The sequence below is a fragment of the Delphinapterus leucas genome, chromosome 19, assembly GCF_059928025.1.
Source record: "Delphinapterus leucas isolate spDelLeu-1000000601 "Yukka" chromosome 19, BTC_Dleu_Yukka2, whole genome shotgun sequence".
In the NCBI taxonomy this organism is placed as follows: domain Eukaryota; kingdom Metazoa; phylum Chordata; class Mammalia; order Artiodactyla; family Monodontidae; genus Delphinapterus; species Delphinapterus leucas.
The window spans coordinates 43,855,181-43,872,303 of NC_143147.1; the positions used below are offsets into that span (position 1 = coordinate 43,855,181).

At 40.1% G+C, this 17,123-nt stretch overlaps 1 protein-coding gene across 6 annotated transcripts in view; it reads left to right on the forward strand.

Moving 5' to 3' along the window:
• The window catches only part of AATF (apoptosis antagonizing transcription factor), a 106,768-nt gene that overhangs the window by 28,458 nt on the left and 61,187 nt on the right, over window positions 1-17,123 (forward strand). For all 6 annotated transcript variants that reach the window (XR_016388976.1, XR_016388975.1, XR_002641832.3 and 3 more), the window contains exons 5-8: window positions 8,263-8,377; window positions 9,932-10,136; window positions 10,673-10,837; window positions 12,889-12,972. Coding sequence is in view for 3 of the 6 variants with exons in the window: in XM_022552703.2 (XP_022408411.2) it covers window positions 8,263-8,377; window positions 9,932-10,136; window positions 10,673-10,837; window positions 12,889-12,972 (569 nt within the window). In the remaining 3 variants the exon portion in view is untranslated. The remainder of the gene's footprint in view (window positions 1-8,262; window positions 8,378-9,931; window positions 10,137-10,672; window positions 10,838-12,888; window positions 12,973-17,123) is intronic.

Genomic DNA, 17,123 nt, shown 5'->3' on the forward strand with positions numbered 1-17,123 from the left:
TTTATATGAAAGAGAAGGTTACTTGGATTGTGGTTTTAATTTTATTTTTAACAAGTTCCCTTACTTCAGAGTTTAAACTTTAATAGCATTTTAAATTGTAAGAGTAATATGTGCTTATAAAATATTCAAACAGTTCAAAAGTATATCAAATAAAAATGAAAGTATCTCCACTCTCCCAGGGTAACTCCTATATTAGACAGTTTAAGCAATTACTGTGGTAAATAAACTTGGATTTTAAGTACCTCGTGCTCTGAGCATTTACCCTTTCTGTTTAAAGGGAAAAAATAAATTTCCCTTTTCAGGCAAGTACTCTGGAACAATGGAGGTTGTCTAGGAACTGTGAAACGGAAGGTAGCTAGTGGATTTCGGGAAGTACATTGATCAGTTAGATTGCTGTGTCCTGTAGGGCTTTTTAAGGATTTATTGACACACTTCATCAAGGTATTTGAGAGAGTATTCAGGGAAACCTAAGAAATTCTGCACTTCTTTTCCCTTCCTTACACATTCATACCTGGTCAGAAATTACAGCTTGAGTGGGATGTCCCTCCACAGAACTCAAATGCACGCTATCATGTTACTTAGTGCAACAGTAATGTAAAATGGGAAGGATTTTTCCTTTTGGTTTCTTTCTGTGAGGGGGCTCACCCAACATATTTTATCCTATGTCTCTTCACCTCTCCCTTATTTCAACTTCCACTTACTCCCCAGTTCCCTACATCATTCTCTTAAGAGAAAAAATAAGTTTTGTCCACTGAGTCCTCTTTCTTACTTGATTTAATATGTCTTAGGCTGAATGTTTCTCACAAAAATACTTTGCATTCAGAATTAGCCCATCAAATCATTTCCTCATAGACCCCTGCACAGACTGCATGCCTTCTACCATGGGGCTCCCTGAGGTCGGAAAACCCAAGTCTGCTTTTGGATTAGTTGTCATGATTTTAGAATATAAGTCCCCACACTCTGCTTTGGAAAAGTTATCCTGGTGGTGATTTTGTACCATTAAAAAAAAAGATCCTACTTTTGGTTCACACAACCAACCAACACAGTGGGACAGAACTTCTTCTACTGCTCCAGTCGAAATATGGTCCTCCTAAGAGTACATCTGTTTCTCTAATAAATCGGGGGGTTATATACGTGCCCACACCTGTGTATGTGTATACCTACATGGATATATAAAAATTCTAGTTGCACCCACACTGGAAATGATAGCGACTCATCCACACAGTGGGTGTTAAGGAATTTGTAACCTGCAGTGCTCTTTCTTACTGGTAACGCCATCCTGCTTGGGGAATATAGAACAAGCCCAAACAGTAATACTGACAGAATTCGGAATTATGATACAGTGCAGCCTTCACGTAATTCTTTGTTGAAGAAGTTAGGGCCTAAATGTTAAGGCTTATTGTTATTCCGAGTTGATAATCTCTGCCTTGCTTTAATAATTTTTCCTCATGCCTGGGTAGCCCGCGAGTTGCACAATAATCACTCACACAGCTTTGTAATCAATGCCCAAAGTAATAGGATTCCTCTGGCCACCGGCAATTAATAAATTTGTGTCTTTTTTAAAACACTAGCAAGTCGGGCCTGAAATACGACTGACTGGCTCTCCTCATTTGCATATTTATTGCAGTGGAAAAATTCTTACCAGATGATTGATGCTGAGCCTGCCTCTTGAATTCCAAGCAGCACATTATTATGAAATGAAAAATGCCGGCCATACAGTTGATTAAAGTTGAAGACAGTGGAATCGGTGTTTTTTAAGATTGTGGGAGAATTAAAGGCATATTTTAATGGATGTTGACAAGAAGTGAACTAACAAAAGCAAAGCAAAGGATTTGCTTGAAAAGATTTAATCAAACGTCTTTCTTGGGGGATTAATTGCCGGGGATGACTGCTGCAAGTGGCAGGCTTGTATGGATTTGAATGAAAAGTATTGTTCTCAGGCCAGTATATCGTGTGTCCTTTTGACCTATAGTTTAGCTGCAGTCCTAGAGTTACTTTAGAAGGAGGAAAGAAAAAAAAAAAAAATGCTCTTGCGATCTGTATATTCTACCTCAATGTATATATCTGGGGTAATAGGAATGTGGGAGTTTATATTACTTGCACATAAATAATTGTATGTTTGCATATTTACTTAAAAAATAATGGTGTGGATATTTAAAAACCGATAAGGTGAGCTTTATTTTACTTTATACATTTGCTCTTCCCGTTGCCCTCCATCCCCTTGCCAGAAGTTTTACTTATTGGCTTATAATCTAATTAATGAACTGTGTGCCCATGTCCAAACTTATTCTCTGCCTACAATTTTGTTTACATCGAACAGCCTAGATGAATCAGGGAAAAAAATAAAGCTGTTAAGTGAAAATGGTTTTTAGATTGGTGACATTTTATATATAGAATGCTTGCATATGGGTAGCATGTAAATGAATACTTAATATAGGAATGTATGAATACTAGTTCAGTCCTATTGCTGTAGATCAGAACAGGCAGAGCTAGAGATTTTCACCATGGGAAAGACGCTGATTTTGTGATAGTAATGTACTTTCTCTTTCTACAGCATTAAAAAAATTGGCAGAATACCTTAATATATAAAAGCATTTGCTATTTTTCACCTTAATTCTGTAAGATAAGCAGGCAAAGGATTATCTACATTTTATAGATGAGACCATTGGGACTTGAAGAGATTAAATTGGTCCACTCAGTGGAAAATGACTAGTTGGTGATAGTGTCAGTTAGGATAAAGGGCTCCTGACCCTTAGTAAAGTACTCTTTCTTTTTATTCTCTACTTGGGAAATTATTCCTAAAGCCAGTGCCCAGGTGCTTGGGTTGAATCTTGGTAATAAGGTGAGGCATAGGTCCTTCTTAATCTCCTCTTAAGGGAAAAGCCCCTGGAAATGGACCATGTAAGACAAAATAAGCATATATGTCCTTGACGGTCGCCATTTGTTTTGTGGCCAGGTGCCCTAACTTCTTCAACAAAGAACTACGTGAAGGCTCCACTGTATCATAATTCCGAATTCTGTCAGTATTACTGTTTGGGCTTGTTCGTTTGAACAAGAAGAAAGTATCTGCAGCTTTTGTTAATTTTTAACTCTGACGCTAATTGGGAGAAAAGCTAGAGGTGAACTAGAAACTGTTGATTCCATTCCCTTTCACATTCATAGGGTTGAACAAATAGAATTCAGCCCTATATGAATGCTAAAGAGAGTTGCTTGTTTTGGTTTGGCTTTTGGCTGCGAAGAATTCACTATTGGATTTGAGCCTCTGGGAGAGAGTCTTTCCTCATCCTCGTCAGCTGTGTCTTCCAGGAGGCCTACCGCGACCAGCAGAGGATTGCTCATCGTCTCTTCAGGTTTTACATAAAATTTTACTAGAAGGAGATGTGGCCCTAATATCACAGAGAAACGAGAATTGGGCTCTGGCTTCTAAATCTCTTCGCAGGAGGTTGTCCATGTGTTGGCCACTGGTGACTTGACTTTGATAAACATTTTTTTTTTTTTTTTTTTTTTTGGTGGTTAGCAGCACAGAATTGCAGATTTCACCTCTGGTAGGTCTCTTGACACTTTGATGCATGGTGGTGCTATCCCTGAATGGAGCTTAAATACTTTAGGGCTACTTTCTGACTGGGTGAAGGGGTGTATAAAATGAGAACATATGAGAGAGTATTAACAGAAAGGCACACTTTGATTTACTGATATTGGCGCTCTGCTTTCTTGTTGGATTGATATGCTGTCTAATATATCTGTGATGGATTTTTAAAAACTGACTTGAACAAAAAAAAAAAAGGGCTTGTGTAGCTACTTGAAAGTGGCCCTTAAAAGTAGTAGTCTTTTTGTTGGACGTTTTCAGAATTCTTGGTTATGTTACATTAGAGAGTCAAATTATGACTTGCTTGTTGGGGGCAAGCAGCCATAAACATTATGAACTGCTTTGCAGCTTCTTCCCTGCATGGTTCTTGATCTCATATTTTAGATCATGGACACATGGTACCTAGAGGAAGAAAGGGACAGGCACTTGATTTTCCTGTTCTTATAATTTTTTATTGTGGTAAAAAGACACATAATGTGAAATTTACCATCCTGTTTTAAGTGTACAGTTCAGTAGTACTAAATATATTCACATCGTTGTGCAGCCAGTCTCCAGAACTTTTTGATTTTGCAGAACTAAAACTCTATACCCATTAAACAACAACTCTCCATTTCCCTCTTGCCCCAGCCCCTGGCAAGCACCGTTTCTGTTGCTATGAATTGGGCTACTCTAGGTACCTCATATAAGTGGGATGATACAGGATTTGTCCTTCTGTGACTGGCTTATTTCACTTAGCATAATGTCCTCAACGTTCATCCATGTGGTAACATGTGTCAGAATTCCTCTCCTTTTTTTTGTTTTTTTTTGCGGTACGCGGGCCTCTCAGTGCTGTGGCCTCTCCCATTGCGGAGCCTGTGCTCCGGACGCGCAGGCTCAGCAGCCATGGTTCACGGACCCAGCCGCTCCGCGGCATCTGGGATTCTCTCGGACTGGGGCACGAACCCGTGTCCCCTGCATTGGCAGGCGGACTCTCAACCACTGTGCCACCAGGGAAGCCCACCTCTCCATTTTTTTTCCTCCTCTCCATTTTAAGGCTGAATAATATTCCATTGTTCTTTTGGACTAGGCTCCAGGTTGAAGGAATGTAGACGATTTTTTTCTGTAGAGAGATAGACTGGGATGGTAGAATTATTACTACTTTGGTCTTAGGGTTTTTTTAAGGTGTTTTTAAAAATTGTGGTAAAATAGATATGACATAAAATTTACCATTTTTAACCATTTTAAAGTGTACAGTTCAGTAGCCAGTACATTTGCATTGTTATGCAACCATTACCACTGTCCATTTCAAAACCTTTTTCATCATCCCAAATTGAAACTCTGTGTCCATTAAACAATAAGTCCTCATTCCCACCTCTCCCCAGCCCTTGGTAACCACCCTTCTATTTTCTGTTTGACCATTTTTTTAGATATCTCATGTAAGTGTAATCACACAGTATCTGTCCTTTTGCAACTGACTTATTTCACATAGCCTAATATTTTCAAGGTTTAGGCTTGGGAATTTTGAAGACTACTTTGCAAATCCAAAATTGATTTGTAGTTTCACTTTGGAGAACATGGGCTCTCAAGATGTAGCTGTTTCTAGAAAAGGAGGTAAAAACAATGGTTCATATTTGCACAGAATTTGGATGAGAGGAGATTTCGGCGTTTTCATGGGCTTCCTTCCAAGTATTAGTGTCTCTTCTATTTTCTTAAGGTTCTGGCTGTAACATAACTCTCAGAACCTTAGCTATATGGAATCTCTGTTTATAATATTCAGCTCTTTTCATAGATGATCATTTGTGGTAACCTAATATTTGTAGTTATTTGTATTCTCTGCTTTCCTCATTACTTTAAAAATTTACATGTTCATATACATAATTTTGCATTATCCCAGTTACACACTTAGCACATTTAAAGTAATTCTTCTCTTTAAAATGATTATATCTTTATTCTTTTTATTCTTCTTGCCTACTTCTCATCTTGTTTGTGCCTAATCCATTTCCCCAAAACTGTCCGAAGAATAATTGTGTTACTTTTTTCTTCTTCATGAGAGTAACTTTTTATTTTTATATTTGGTGGAAAGGTTTTTTTGTTTGTTTGTTTTGTTAAGATTCAGAGTAACAGGTTGAGAACCTGGGTTTAGAACACAAGGCATTTTGGATTTTTTTCAGGTAATATTTAGGTATTGCAGGTCCCCCCAAGTGATGTGGATATGTACTGATTATAAAAGTATTAGAATGTGGAATTTAGAAAAGATGTGGTCAAGGATCTTCTGTTACATTTAAATAAGCAAGTTGTATTTATATAGTCCTTTCTTTTTTTTTTTTTTTTTGCGGTACGCGGGCCTCTCACTGTTGTGGCCTCTCCCGCTGCGGAGCACAGGCTCCGGACGCGCAGGCTCAGCGGCTCACGGGCCCAGCCGCTCCACGGCATGCGGGATCCTCCCGGACCGGGGCATAAACCCGTGTCCCCTGCATCGGCAGGCGGACTCCCAACCACTGTGCCACCAGGGAAGCCCGGCAGGTGGATTCTTAACCGCTGTGCTACCAGGGAAGTCCCTGCGACGGGTCTTAGTTGTGGCATGCGGGATCTTTCATTGTGGCTCACGGGCTTCTCTAGTTACAGCACTCAGGCTCCTCTCTAGTTGTGGCGCGTGGCCTCCTGGGCATGCAGGCTTGGTAGTTGCAGCGTGCAGGCTTACTTGCCCCGAGGCCTGTGGGATCTTAGATCCCTGACCAGGGATCGAACCCAAGTCCACTGCATTGGAAGGCGGATTCTTAACCACTGGACCACCAGGGAAGTCCCTGTATAGTCTTATACGGAGATTATTGGAGGAATGCAAAGTAGCTGTTGGGTTATTGAGTTCCTTCTGACCAATCCGCGGAGGCTTTCTCAGGTAAGCTCTTAGCCATATGTTGAAATGGAATGCTGCAGTGTGATCTGTTTGGAGAACTTGTCTGAGTCATGTGTTGGTGTCCCATTGATGAAACAGGTTGAGATGTAAAATAGTGAGGAAGCTACTCATGCTGCACAAGGTAGAAGCAGAAGAGATAGAATCAAATTCATAAAAATCACTTAAACTGAAGTTCGTGTGGGCTGAAGTTAGTCTAGAATATAAAATAAAAATGAATGTAGGGATTGCTAAATGAGAGTAAGGATGCTTGTGAGAAGATTACAGTTACTTAAAGGAAAGTGGGAAGGAGTGATCGAAGCATAGCCAGAGACAGATGGACAACTGTTAGTGATAGGAAGTATGGAAACCACAGGATTTAGCAACTGACTGAATATATTGAATAAGGGCTCCAAAATGTCAGTGATCTCCTGTGAAAACATTAGACAGAGGTGAGAGAATCAGACAAAGGAGAAGTATTAGGTTGGAAGAAAAAAGTTTTGTTTCTGACATGGTGTTTGAGGGAGTGATGGAGCATCCATGTGAAGATTTTCTTGGCAGTTGCTGGAAATGGGAAAGTTTGATTATAAAGCGAGATGTCTGAGTGCTGTCAAAACTTAACTAGTAGTTGTTATCCATGTCTATTTAGCTCCTTTAGTAGGATTTTGCTGATAAAGAAGGTAAGAGTTTGGTTCTCAGAGGGCCAGATTTTATTCTGAAAGTTCTTGGTCATAGACTTTAAACTTAATCCTGACCAGCTTTATTACACGTGCATCCTTTTGGTCGTGAGGAGAATCAGGTGAGAACATATTCTTGGTGTGCAAAATTTTAATACACAGTTCAGTACAACGGAACCTCCATATCCTTGGGTTCCGCATCCACGGATTCAACCAATTTTGGATCAAAAATACTTGGAAAGAAAAAATGTCAGAACGTTCCAAAAAGCAAAACTTGAATTTGCAGCACTCTAGCAACTATTTACATAGTATTCACAACGATTTTTATAGCATTTACATTGTACTAGTTGTACGTAATCTAGAGATGATTTAAAGTATGTGGGAGGATGCGTGTAGGTTACTTGCAAATACCAGGCCCTTTCATATAGGGAACTTGAGCATCCATGGGTTTCGTTATCCTGGGGGAGAGCTCCTAGAACCAATCCCCTGAGGATACCGAGGGATGACTGTACTGCAAACAGTAAATCATTAACTTGGGTTTCTATTCGTGAACTGGAACCTTCCTTAAGGGTATGTGTTGGGAGATTGAATGAATGAGGTGGTAGCTCACACCAGAGGCAAAGGAGATCTCCTGGGGGAGGGTGGTGGTGGTGGTGGTGGTAGGGACCGCAGGACTAAGCTGTGCTCTTCAGAAGAGAAGGAATTGCGTAAGGAGTTGATCAGTAAAGGGCTAATCCAAGAGGTCAATGGGTAACCTGCAGAAAAATATCTGAGAAAGAAACACCAAAGGAAAAAAATTATTGGTTATGATGACAGGCAGGGAAGGAGTGTGTCAAACTTATTAAATTTAAGAACTCACAGTTTACTGCAGACGCTCTTCTAAGTACCTTACACATTGTTACCTTGCTTGTTCCTCACAACGACCCTGTGAGGTAGGCACTGTTATTATTTCCTGGAGCACTGTTATTATTTCCTTTCAGGAATTCTGTATTTCAGAGAGTTTTCAGTCCCGGCGTACCCTGTGCCCACCCCCTCGGCCAGTACTGCTCAGGAATCCAGCGTCATAGGCATCACCTACTTTGGAGAACTGTAGATAATTAACTGTTCCTTCCCTCTGCTTTATTTCCCAGGTCACAAGGCACTTAAAGCATTGTTGAGGTCATTGGTAGATCTTCAGGAAGAGTTGCTTTTCCAGTATCCAGACACTAGATATCTAGTAGATGGGACAAAGCCCAAAGCAGAAAGGTAAGGAGGGAATGAAACTATGGAATTGCTTATTTTCTTTTCATCTGAATGGTTTCCCATTATTTATGGAAAAGAAAGTCACGTCCTTTCCAGGCAGATACCGGACTTAATGTTAGTAAAATGGAAAGAGCCTCTTACGTTTAATTGGTGGCCAGGATGACACATAAATTGGGAATTAGGTTTTGGATTTTTATGCATAGTTGTGCCTAAGCTTCTTTGTAAGCTTCTGCAAAAATCTTGCCTTCTTTTTCGATCTAGTGAGATTACAGGTGAAAGCACATTTTTAACATGAACGCTTAATTAATGTTTATGAAGCACTTTGTTGCCCATACATGGAATTGCCAGTCACAACTGTCGACTTTTCAGTGAAGGAAGAAGCAGTTATTGCGAAGGGTGGAAAAATTTCAGGAAATAGCAGAAGAAAACATTTTTTCCCTTCCTGAAATTATCACAGTTGATGAAGGTTCTCCTCTACCTCCCCCCTTTGTTTGAGCCTTCTTCATAGGGTACCTGCCTGTTGTTTTCCGTTGGGCTTCCCCTCTGCTCCATACCCTTCTACTGAATTAGTTGGAATGACAAAGGAAAGGAGCTCACATTTAGTAAGCACTTCCTGTGCGCTGGGGTCGGTAGTCCAGGCAGTGTAGCTGGCTCCGTAGCTGTAGGCTCTAGTGCTCTCTCACACAGTTGAGGGTATTACAGCCTAGCTCGGATTCTGTGGCCTACCTCTTTGAGTTTTCTTCACATTCTGCTTCTCTTCGTTTGGTTCAACCAATATTACTCAGCTTTCCTGAGTAGTTGGTTACAGGGAGACATATTTCCCTTATTGATTTGGGGATTGAGGTCATAAAAGTATGATTATATGTTTAATTTTTAAAGACCCTCCTGTAGCAGTATAGGCCTGGTTCATGTGCATTTCTAATAATGTTTTTAACAACCTCATTTATTTTTATAGTTGGCTTACTTTTTAAAAAATATTTTGAAACCGCCTATTTTTATATTTATTTTAAAAGATACATGAATTTTTGTTTGACCTCACGAATGTTTTCTTCCAACAACAACAAAAAAGCCGTCCTCACGTCTCCCGTGCTATTTAAGATGCAGACAGCATAGGGAAAGCCCAAATACTCTTGACTGCATGTGGGCCTAGGTTTCTTTTGTTTTTGTTTTTTTAAAATTAATTAATTAATTTTATTTTTGGCTGCATTGGGCCTTCGTTGCGTGTGGGCTTTCTCTAGTTGCAGTTGCATGGGCTTCTCATTGCGGTGGCTTCTTGTTGCGGAGCATGGGCTCTAGGTGCGTGAGCTTCAGTAGTTGTGGCACAAGGGCTCAGTAGTTGTGGCTCGTGGGCTCCAGAGTGCAGGCTCAGTAGTTGTGGCGCACTGGCTTAGTTGCTCTGTGGGATGTGGGATCTTCCCAGTCCAGGGCTCGAACCCGTGTCCCCTGCATTGGCAGGCGGATTCTTAACCACTGCACCACCAGGGAAGTCGCACGCCTAAGTTTTTATTTAGGTAACGTTTATTTACATTGGACTCAGTGTTCTTACTGGTTTTCCAGTGAGGAGGAGATTTCCAGTGAAGATGAAGAGCTCATAGAAGAGAAGCAGCAGCAGCAGAGGAGGGCCCCAGCAAAGAGGAAGCTGGAGACTGAGGACTACCCCAGCTTCATAGCGAAGCGCTTCGCCGACTTCACTGTCTACAGGAACCGTACGCTCCAGAAGTGGCATGATAAGACCAAGCTGGCTTCTGGAAAACTGGGGAAGGCAAGTGTGTGCACTCATGTGTGTAAAGCAGGTCATGGCAACCTGAAGCAGCTGTGAGAAATTGGAAGTACAGCTCCCTTATATGGATGATGCCTCAGTGTCATAGTAATCAGTCACTTCTGTAGAAAAATTTACTGAACCCTAACGCTAACCCTAACCCTAATCCATTGGGGTTTATACCATTCAAGCGTGGGATTTCAACTTTATTAGAAAAAGTATTTTATTCTAGAAGTTGTGGTCTTGTAAGTGTTGGAAATACAAATACTTTAAAGAAATGGACTTTAAAACAATTATTATTAAAGGAGCAGAGGTTAATCTGTGGGTATAGGAAACTAATATGACCTGCTTAGGGACTAATTTTTTTTTTTTTTTCTGAGAACAGTTAGAACCATTCACAAACTCAGTCTTTAACAGAAAGTCCCTCCTGGAAGGAGGATTGTCTGTTTCTCTGCTGACACAGAAAAATAGGGAAACCAACATAGCTGCCTTCAGCAGAGACTTTCCATGTTGTCTGACACTGGTTAATGTTGTTGCAGGGTTTTGGTGCCTTTGAACGTTCAATCTTGACTCAGATTGATCATATTCTGATGGACAAAGAAAGATTACTTCGAAGGACACAGACCAAGCGCTCTATCTACCGAGTTCTTGGCAAACCTGAGCCGGCAGCCCAGCCTGTCCCAGAGAGTTTGCCAGGACAGCCGGTAAGAACTGTGATGCATGGTGATTATGGGAGCAGTTTCTAGGAGGCTAATTAACTGAAAAATCTTATCATCTCCTTGTAGGTATTCCTCTGGGTATAAGAAGTCAGTGAAAGAAAGGGAAAAAAGCACTACTTTCCTAGATTGTTGAGAAACTGAGAATATGTGGGAGGGGAAAGTTTTTAAAAAATAAAGCTATTATTGTGTGTAGCCTTCTCTTAATTTTGAGTTTGATCTGAGTCTGGTCACGGAAGCATTTGTAATCCAATTTTTTTTTTTTTAAATAAATTTTTTTAAATTTATTTTTGGCTGTGTTGGGTCTTTGTCGCTGTGCACGGGCTTTCTCTAGTTGCGGTGATCAGGGGCTACTCTTCGTTGCAGTGCGCAGGCTTCTCATTGCAGTGGCTTCTCTTGTTGCAGAGCACAGGCTCTAGGAATGTGGGCTTCAGTAGTTGTGGCTCACGGGCTCTAGTGTGCAGGCTCATTAGTTGTGGCTCACGGGCTTAGTTGCTCCGCGGCATGTGGGATCTTCCCGGACCAGGGCTCGAACTCGTGTCCCCTGCATTGGCAGGCGGATTCTTAACCACTGTGCCACCAGGGGAGCCCTGTAATCCAATTTTTTAAATTCAGTTTTAAAGTTTTTTCTTTAGAAATGCCAGTATCGAAGCAAGCGTGTACTTTAGGCTTTCCTTTGGATGTTTAGACGCTCCAGAAGAGGATCCAGAATTGAAATAGGCAGATTCTTCTGTCTAAAGGAAACTCTTTTATTTATAGTAGGAATATATACTTAATATATTTTTTAAGTTCAGAAGAATTTAAAATGAAAAGTAAAATTCCCCCTAGTCTAAAAACTCCACTCCTCAGGTTTAACCAATGTTCATAGTTGTAACACACTTTCAGGTATTTTCTATTTGTATATATAAATACACACGCATGCACGCACGCACGCACGCATATAACACGTACGCACTTATAAAAATATGGTTGTCTTTTTTTAACTAAATGGGTTGGATATATATATGTGTGTGTGTATAAATATATAAAATGTTATAAACTATATGTAAAATCTTACAACTTTCTTAATTATTCTAGATACTTTTCCATGTCATTACATGGAGATTTACCTCATTTTTCCTAATGGCTAGAGTATTCCATTGTATGGATGTGTACTATAACTTATTTGAACAGCGGATATTTATGTTGTCTCTAGTTTTAGAAACAGTGCTATAGGAAACATTCCTGAGCATTTTTATTTTTGTATTTGTGTGAACATATGGATAGACTTCTAGAAGTGGAAATGTTAAATCAAAGAGAGTATGCATTTTAAATCCTGATAGATGTTGTAAAATTGCCTCAAAAAGGCTGCATTAATTTCCAATCCCACCAGCTGTGTTTTCCTACTGAAGATTGCCAGTTTTAGAGGTGAAAAATGGTGTCTTCTCATTTTAATTTGCATGTATTTAATTAGAATTAGATTAAACATATTTTTATATAACTGTTGACTGCTTGTGTTTTTTTTCTGTCAAGTGCCTATTAATGTTTTGCCCATTTTTCAATTGCATTGTTTTTGTTCTTCAATTTTTTAAAATTAATTAATTTATTTTTGGTTGCATTGGGTCTTCATTGCTGTGCGCAGGCTTTCTCTAGTTGTGGCGAGCGGGGACTACTCTTCGTTGTGGTGCATGGGCTTCTCATTGCAGTGGCTTCTCTTGTTGTGGAGCACGGGCTCTAGGCACGTGGGCTTCAGTAGTTGTGGCATAAGGGCTCAGTAGTTGTGGTTCGCGGACTCTAGAGCACAGGCTCAGTAGTTGTGGTGCATGGGCTTAGTTGCTCTGTGGCATGTGGAATCTTCCCAGACCAGGGCTTGAACCCATGTCCCCTGCATTGGCAGGTGGATTCTTAACCACTGCACCACTAGGGAAATCCTTGTTCTTTGATTTGAAGAGCTTTTTATATCTTAAGGAAAATAGTGCTTTGACTGTTATACACATTATTTATAGTAGCTGAATTACTTTGGTAACCTCATTGGGATTCACTCCTTCTCATTGATATAGGAGATCCTTCCTCAAGCCCCTGCCAGTGCCCACCTGAAGGACGTGGATGAAGAAATCTTTGATGATGATGACTTTTACCACCAGGTATGATTTTTACACTCTTTTCTTTAGTTATAAATCAGGCTTTAGCATTTTAAAACAGCTGATAGAATTCTCTGACCAAAAGATAGCTTACTTTGGAAGGATAGAGTCAGATAGGGAGTTAGAACTCTAGTGTTCAGAATTGACTTACTGTGTAGTTCTGGATTTATTGCTTTACTTTTATATTTTTCCTTTTGAAATGAATATAGCTACAGCTACGTTGTTAGTTGATGCAGAGTGTGAATTATTTGTAAAACAGTTTCAACTTCTTTGCATCAGGTGGTTTATTCTCTCTCAGCAGCTTTTGATGATGTTAATGGAGGATTTTGTTTGTTTGTTTGGTTTCTTGTCCTATTACTATTAGATAAGGATATGGAGCTGAAGGGCCGGGATCCCAGAATTCTTGAATTGCACTTCTGGTTCTATTAACCTATTAAGTCTATTCTCTTAAAACTTCTGTGTATGTGTGCATGTTCACATCAGTTAAGTATTTATATTTATTGAGATTGTCTGCTACTGTTGATTATAATAATAGTGTAGTGCTTTGAAGACAGAAAGAATTGCTAGAGATTGAAATCTAGTCCCGTTCTCAATATCTCTTCACAAACATTTCCCCCGTTCTTTCCCTGACGCTGTGATCTGCTGTCGTGCTGCTCTTTTTGATGATGGTGGTGACCGTTAAGGTAGACTAAACACCTGGGCTGTTCTAAAGAACTAAAATAATTTCCTGTAATCCTGGGTCTCTTGTTAAGTCATACTTCTTAATGAAATGTGCTTTAGGATGTACCCTCTAGCTCTGGAGAGTTGAGGATGCTGCTCAGCAGTGATAAACCAGTTTTGATTGAGCCATTATTTTATCAAGGTGAATTTTTTTTCCTCTGCTGAATTTTTAGTGTTAAATTTTGCCGAAGAATTTACAGGTGCTTGTTGGAGGTTTAGCTATGACGACAGTACTGTGTAGTATATGGAATACGAAGGAAGGAACTTAGGAAAATTACCCTGTGAAGCAAGTAGGACAAGTGATTCTATATTGGGGATGCCTCTGGTTTTGCCCTAAAAAAAAAAAAAAAGAGAGACTTTTTATTAATCTTGCTGTTCACTCTGTGATGTTCAATAAAATTATTGCTGTAAGTCTCAAAAGTAATGATGAGAAGGTATAGGAAAGAGGATTGATGTGGCCCCAGGTGTTCCTAGTCAGAGGTCCTGATTCTTTTTTCCTTTTCTTCTCTTATTATATCCATTTGTCAGAAGAGTAGGGGATTCTGTTTTGTTCTAGAGTGTCTAAGGAAGTACCTGATATGGGATATTAATGCTGTATAATTGTGTGAGATCATGGGAGACAATCAAAAATATTCCCGTCTTCATTAATTGAAGTGTATGTTGTTCAATGGAAAGTGCATCATAAATTAAATAGGCTTAATAAAATAAACTGAAATTACTGGGGGGGGAAGTTGCTTCTACTGGCAATCCTTAGTCTGAAAGATATATATATATATATATATATATTTTTTTTTTTTTTTTGGCCTGGAGGTCTGCTGAAAAAGAAATAGTATTACTTGATTGGCCCTTCATCCCAATTAATAATTTTAACTTTGATAAATTCTGATTTCAGTTATGACTAGTCACATCTTAGCTTTTACCCTTGCTGGTTAATTGGGGTGCTGGGGTTAATCTAAATTAAAACTTAAACTAATAGAGGTCAGCAAGGCAGCTGAAACACCTGAGTGAAACAAATGGGGCTGCCAGGTGCAACTTTATCTTGGCTGTTTCCCAAGAGGGAAGTGGCAGCAAATTGGAGTTGTTTCAGCCTTCTGTAAAGGTGAATGATGGGTGACACTTGTTAATGTACAGCATCTCCGGAAGCATTCCAGATTGCTTTGCTGCCGTACCAACTGCTGCCATCCATGCACAGTCAGTAGGAACTGGACCAGTTGCCAACATCTGGCAGCACAGCAAGGAATGGGTGCAAGTCTCGAAACCCTGCAGATTCTAAATATGGTGCTTAGAAGTGTGCAGGCTTTAATCACTTACCACTCTTTGGCAGCAGGCTACGACAGCTTATCCTAGCCTCGTACATCACATCCCGACATCTGCTGAGCCGCAAGGCAGCTGCACATTCATTTTCTTTTCTTGCCTTTTCTCTTTGCCTCCTATTCCTCTTCTTCCCACTACCATCCCCCCTGCCCCGACCCTGCCTTCCTCCCTTCAGTTTTTCTCCCCCTCCCCAATATGCTTCTTGGGAGAGATGATCTGTAAAGATTACTGCTTCATTGTGTGCAAGTAATTGTGGTGATGCCAGGCCCTTGACAGACACAACGTAGCACCTGTTCTGCTGACCTGGTTAATTTCTTCTGTTGAGTGGGATTTGCCAGAGATTGGAGCTGAAGCCAGTTCAATGATAAGGCTGAAGAAAATGGCTGTATGTTTTCTGTCACCTCCCAATTAAATTGGCTTCATAAAATGCTTTCCTTTATTTGTCAGGGTAGTAAGCCTGAGCTAAGTGTTGCATTCAGAAGTGGTACAATGTATTACAATGGGCCTGTGAGTTTTCATTTGTGTTTTTTTATGTGGTCATAGGGAAGAGCTGGGTGGTGAATATAATACATCTGCCTTTTTTTTTTTTTTTGAAACCATACTTGAAGGCAGACTCTTTGGGTCCATGTTTTGTAAGGAAGAGATTATAGCCACATTGAATTTTAATGTTTCATTGTAAGGGTTTAAAGGCTTACTTGGTTAATTCAGGTGTCCCAAGGCTTTGTAAATGCCCTCACCATTGAGAATGGTATTCAGGGTCAGAACACCCAACACGTACACACTCTCTTTGTTTCACAGTGGGCCTTAAGTTACTACAACTTAAAAAATATGTCTGCATTATTTAATAAAGGTACATGTATAGGTAAGCATATACATAGAGAGAGGGGGGGCACTGAGGAGTATCAGATATTGTAAGTAATCATACCGCTTTTGAGCTGAAAAGAACCACACAAGAACCTGAGTCCCTGAGACGTTAAGTAACTTCCTGCAAGTCATATAGTAAATGGCAGCACTAGTACTTGACCTCAAGACTGCTTAGGCCAAGTCCTGTTCTTCACATAACTTTATTTCTTAAACATTTCATTCGTGAGCCATAAAAAGACTTCACTATAGTATTACAGTTTTCAGTTCGTAAATAACTAAGCTTCATTTTCTTAGAACCAGAAGAAATATTATGTGTGTTAGAAAGTAATTTTTTTCCCTTTGAAGGCAAATGATTTATTAAACTCCTGGTTTCTTAACAATTCTAATGAAAAAATTAGCCTTCTAGTTGTGTTACTGGTTTGTTTGGAAACTGGAGTTGCTGAAAGCCCAAAGTGTGCCCAGTGGTGATGGTTTCAGGAGGGAAACTTCACTGGCTGCAAACATTGCCAAGTCTCACCCCCTGATGGAATCAGTTTGCATCTGGCTTAGCTCTTGTCAGAGCTCATCCCTGAAGATGATTTCACAAAATATGAAGGTTGCAAATGACCATGAAGGATGAGCCATTCAGAAATGTTTTCAGTATCTATTTTTCATTTTCACGATCCCATTTGCTACTTTTTTAACATTAAGTGCTTTTTTTTTTTTTTTTTTTGCGCGATATGCGGGCCTCTCACTGTTGTGGCCTCTCCTGTTGCAGAGCACAGGCTCCAGATGGGCAGGCTCAGCGGCCGTGGCTCACGGGCCCAGCCGCTCCGCGGCATGTGGGATCTTCCCGGACCGGGGCACGAACCCGTGTCCCCTGCATCGGCAGGCAGACTCTCAACCACTGTGCCACCAGGGAAGCCCACATTAAGTGCTTTTAAGATATGTTGTCTATATCTCCATTTAAAGTTTTTGTTTGTTTTGATTTGCTTTTTTTAAACCATCCATTGATTTTGACTTGATAGGCCTGAGTTCTCAAAGGATCGAGGAAGGACTAACATTTACTGAACACTAGTTAGTGCCAGCTCCTGGACTGAGTAGACAGGTACTTGACTCACATCTTTATTTAATCCTCCCAAGATCTCCATGTTGAGATATGACTGCACTTAGCAATATGCTGTGCAGTAAAGTGACTGGTTTTATTCTTTTCATAGCCAGGACCTCAAACTAGTTTCTTGTTACCTCGTGAGGTATTTTGTTCTGAAAGGACTAAT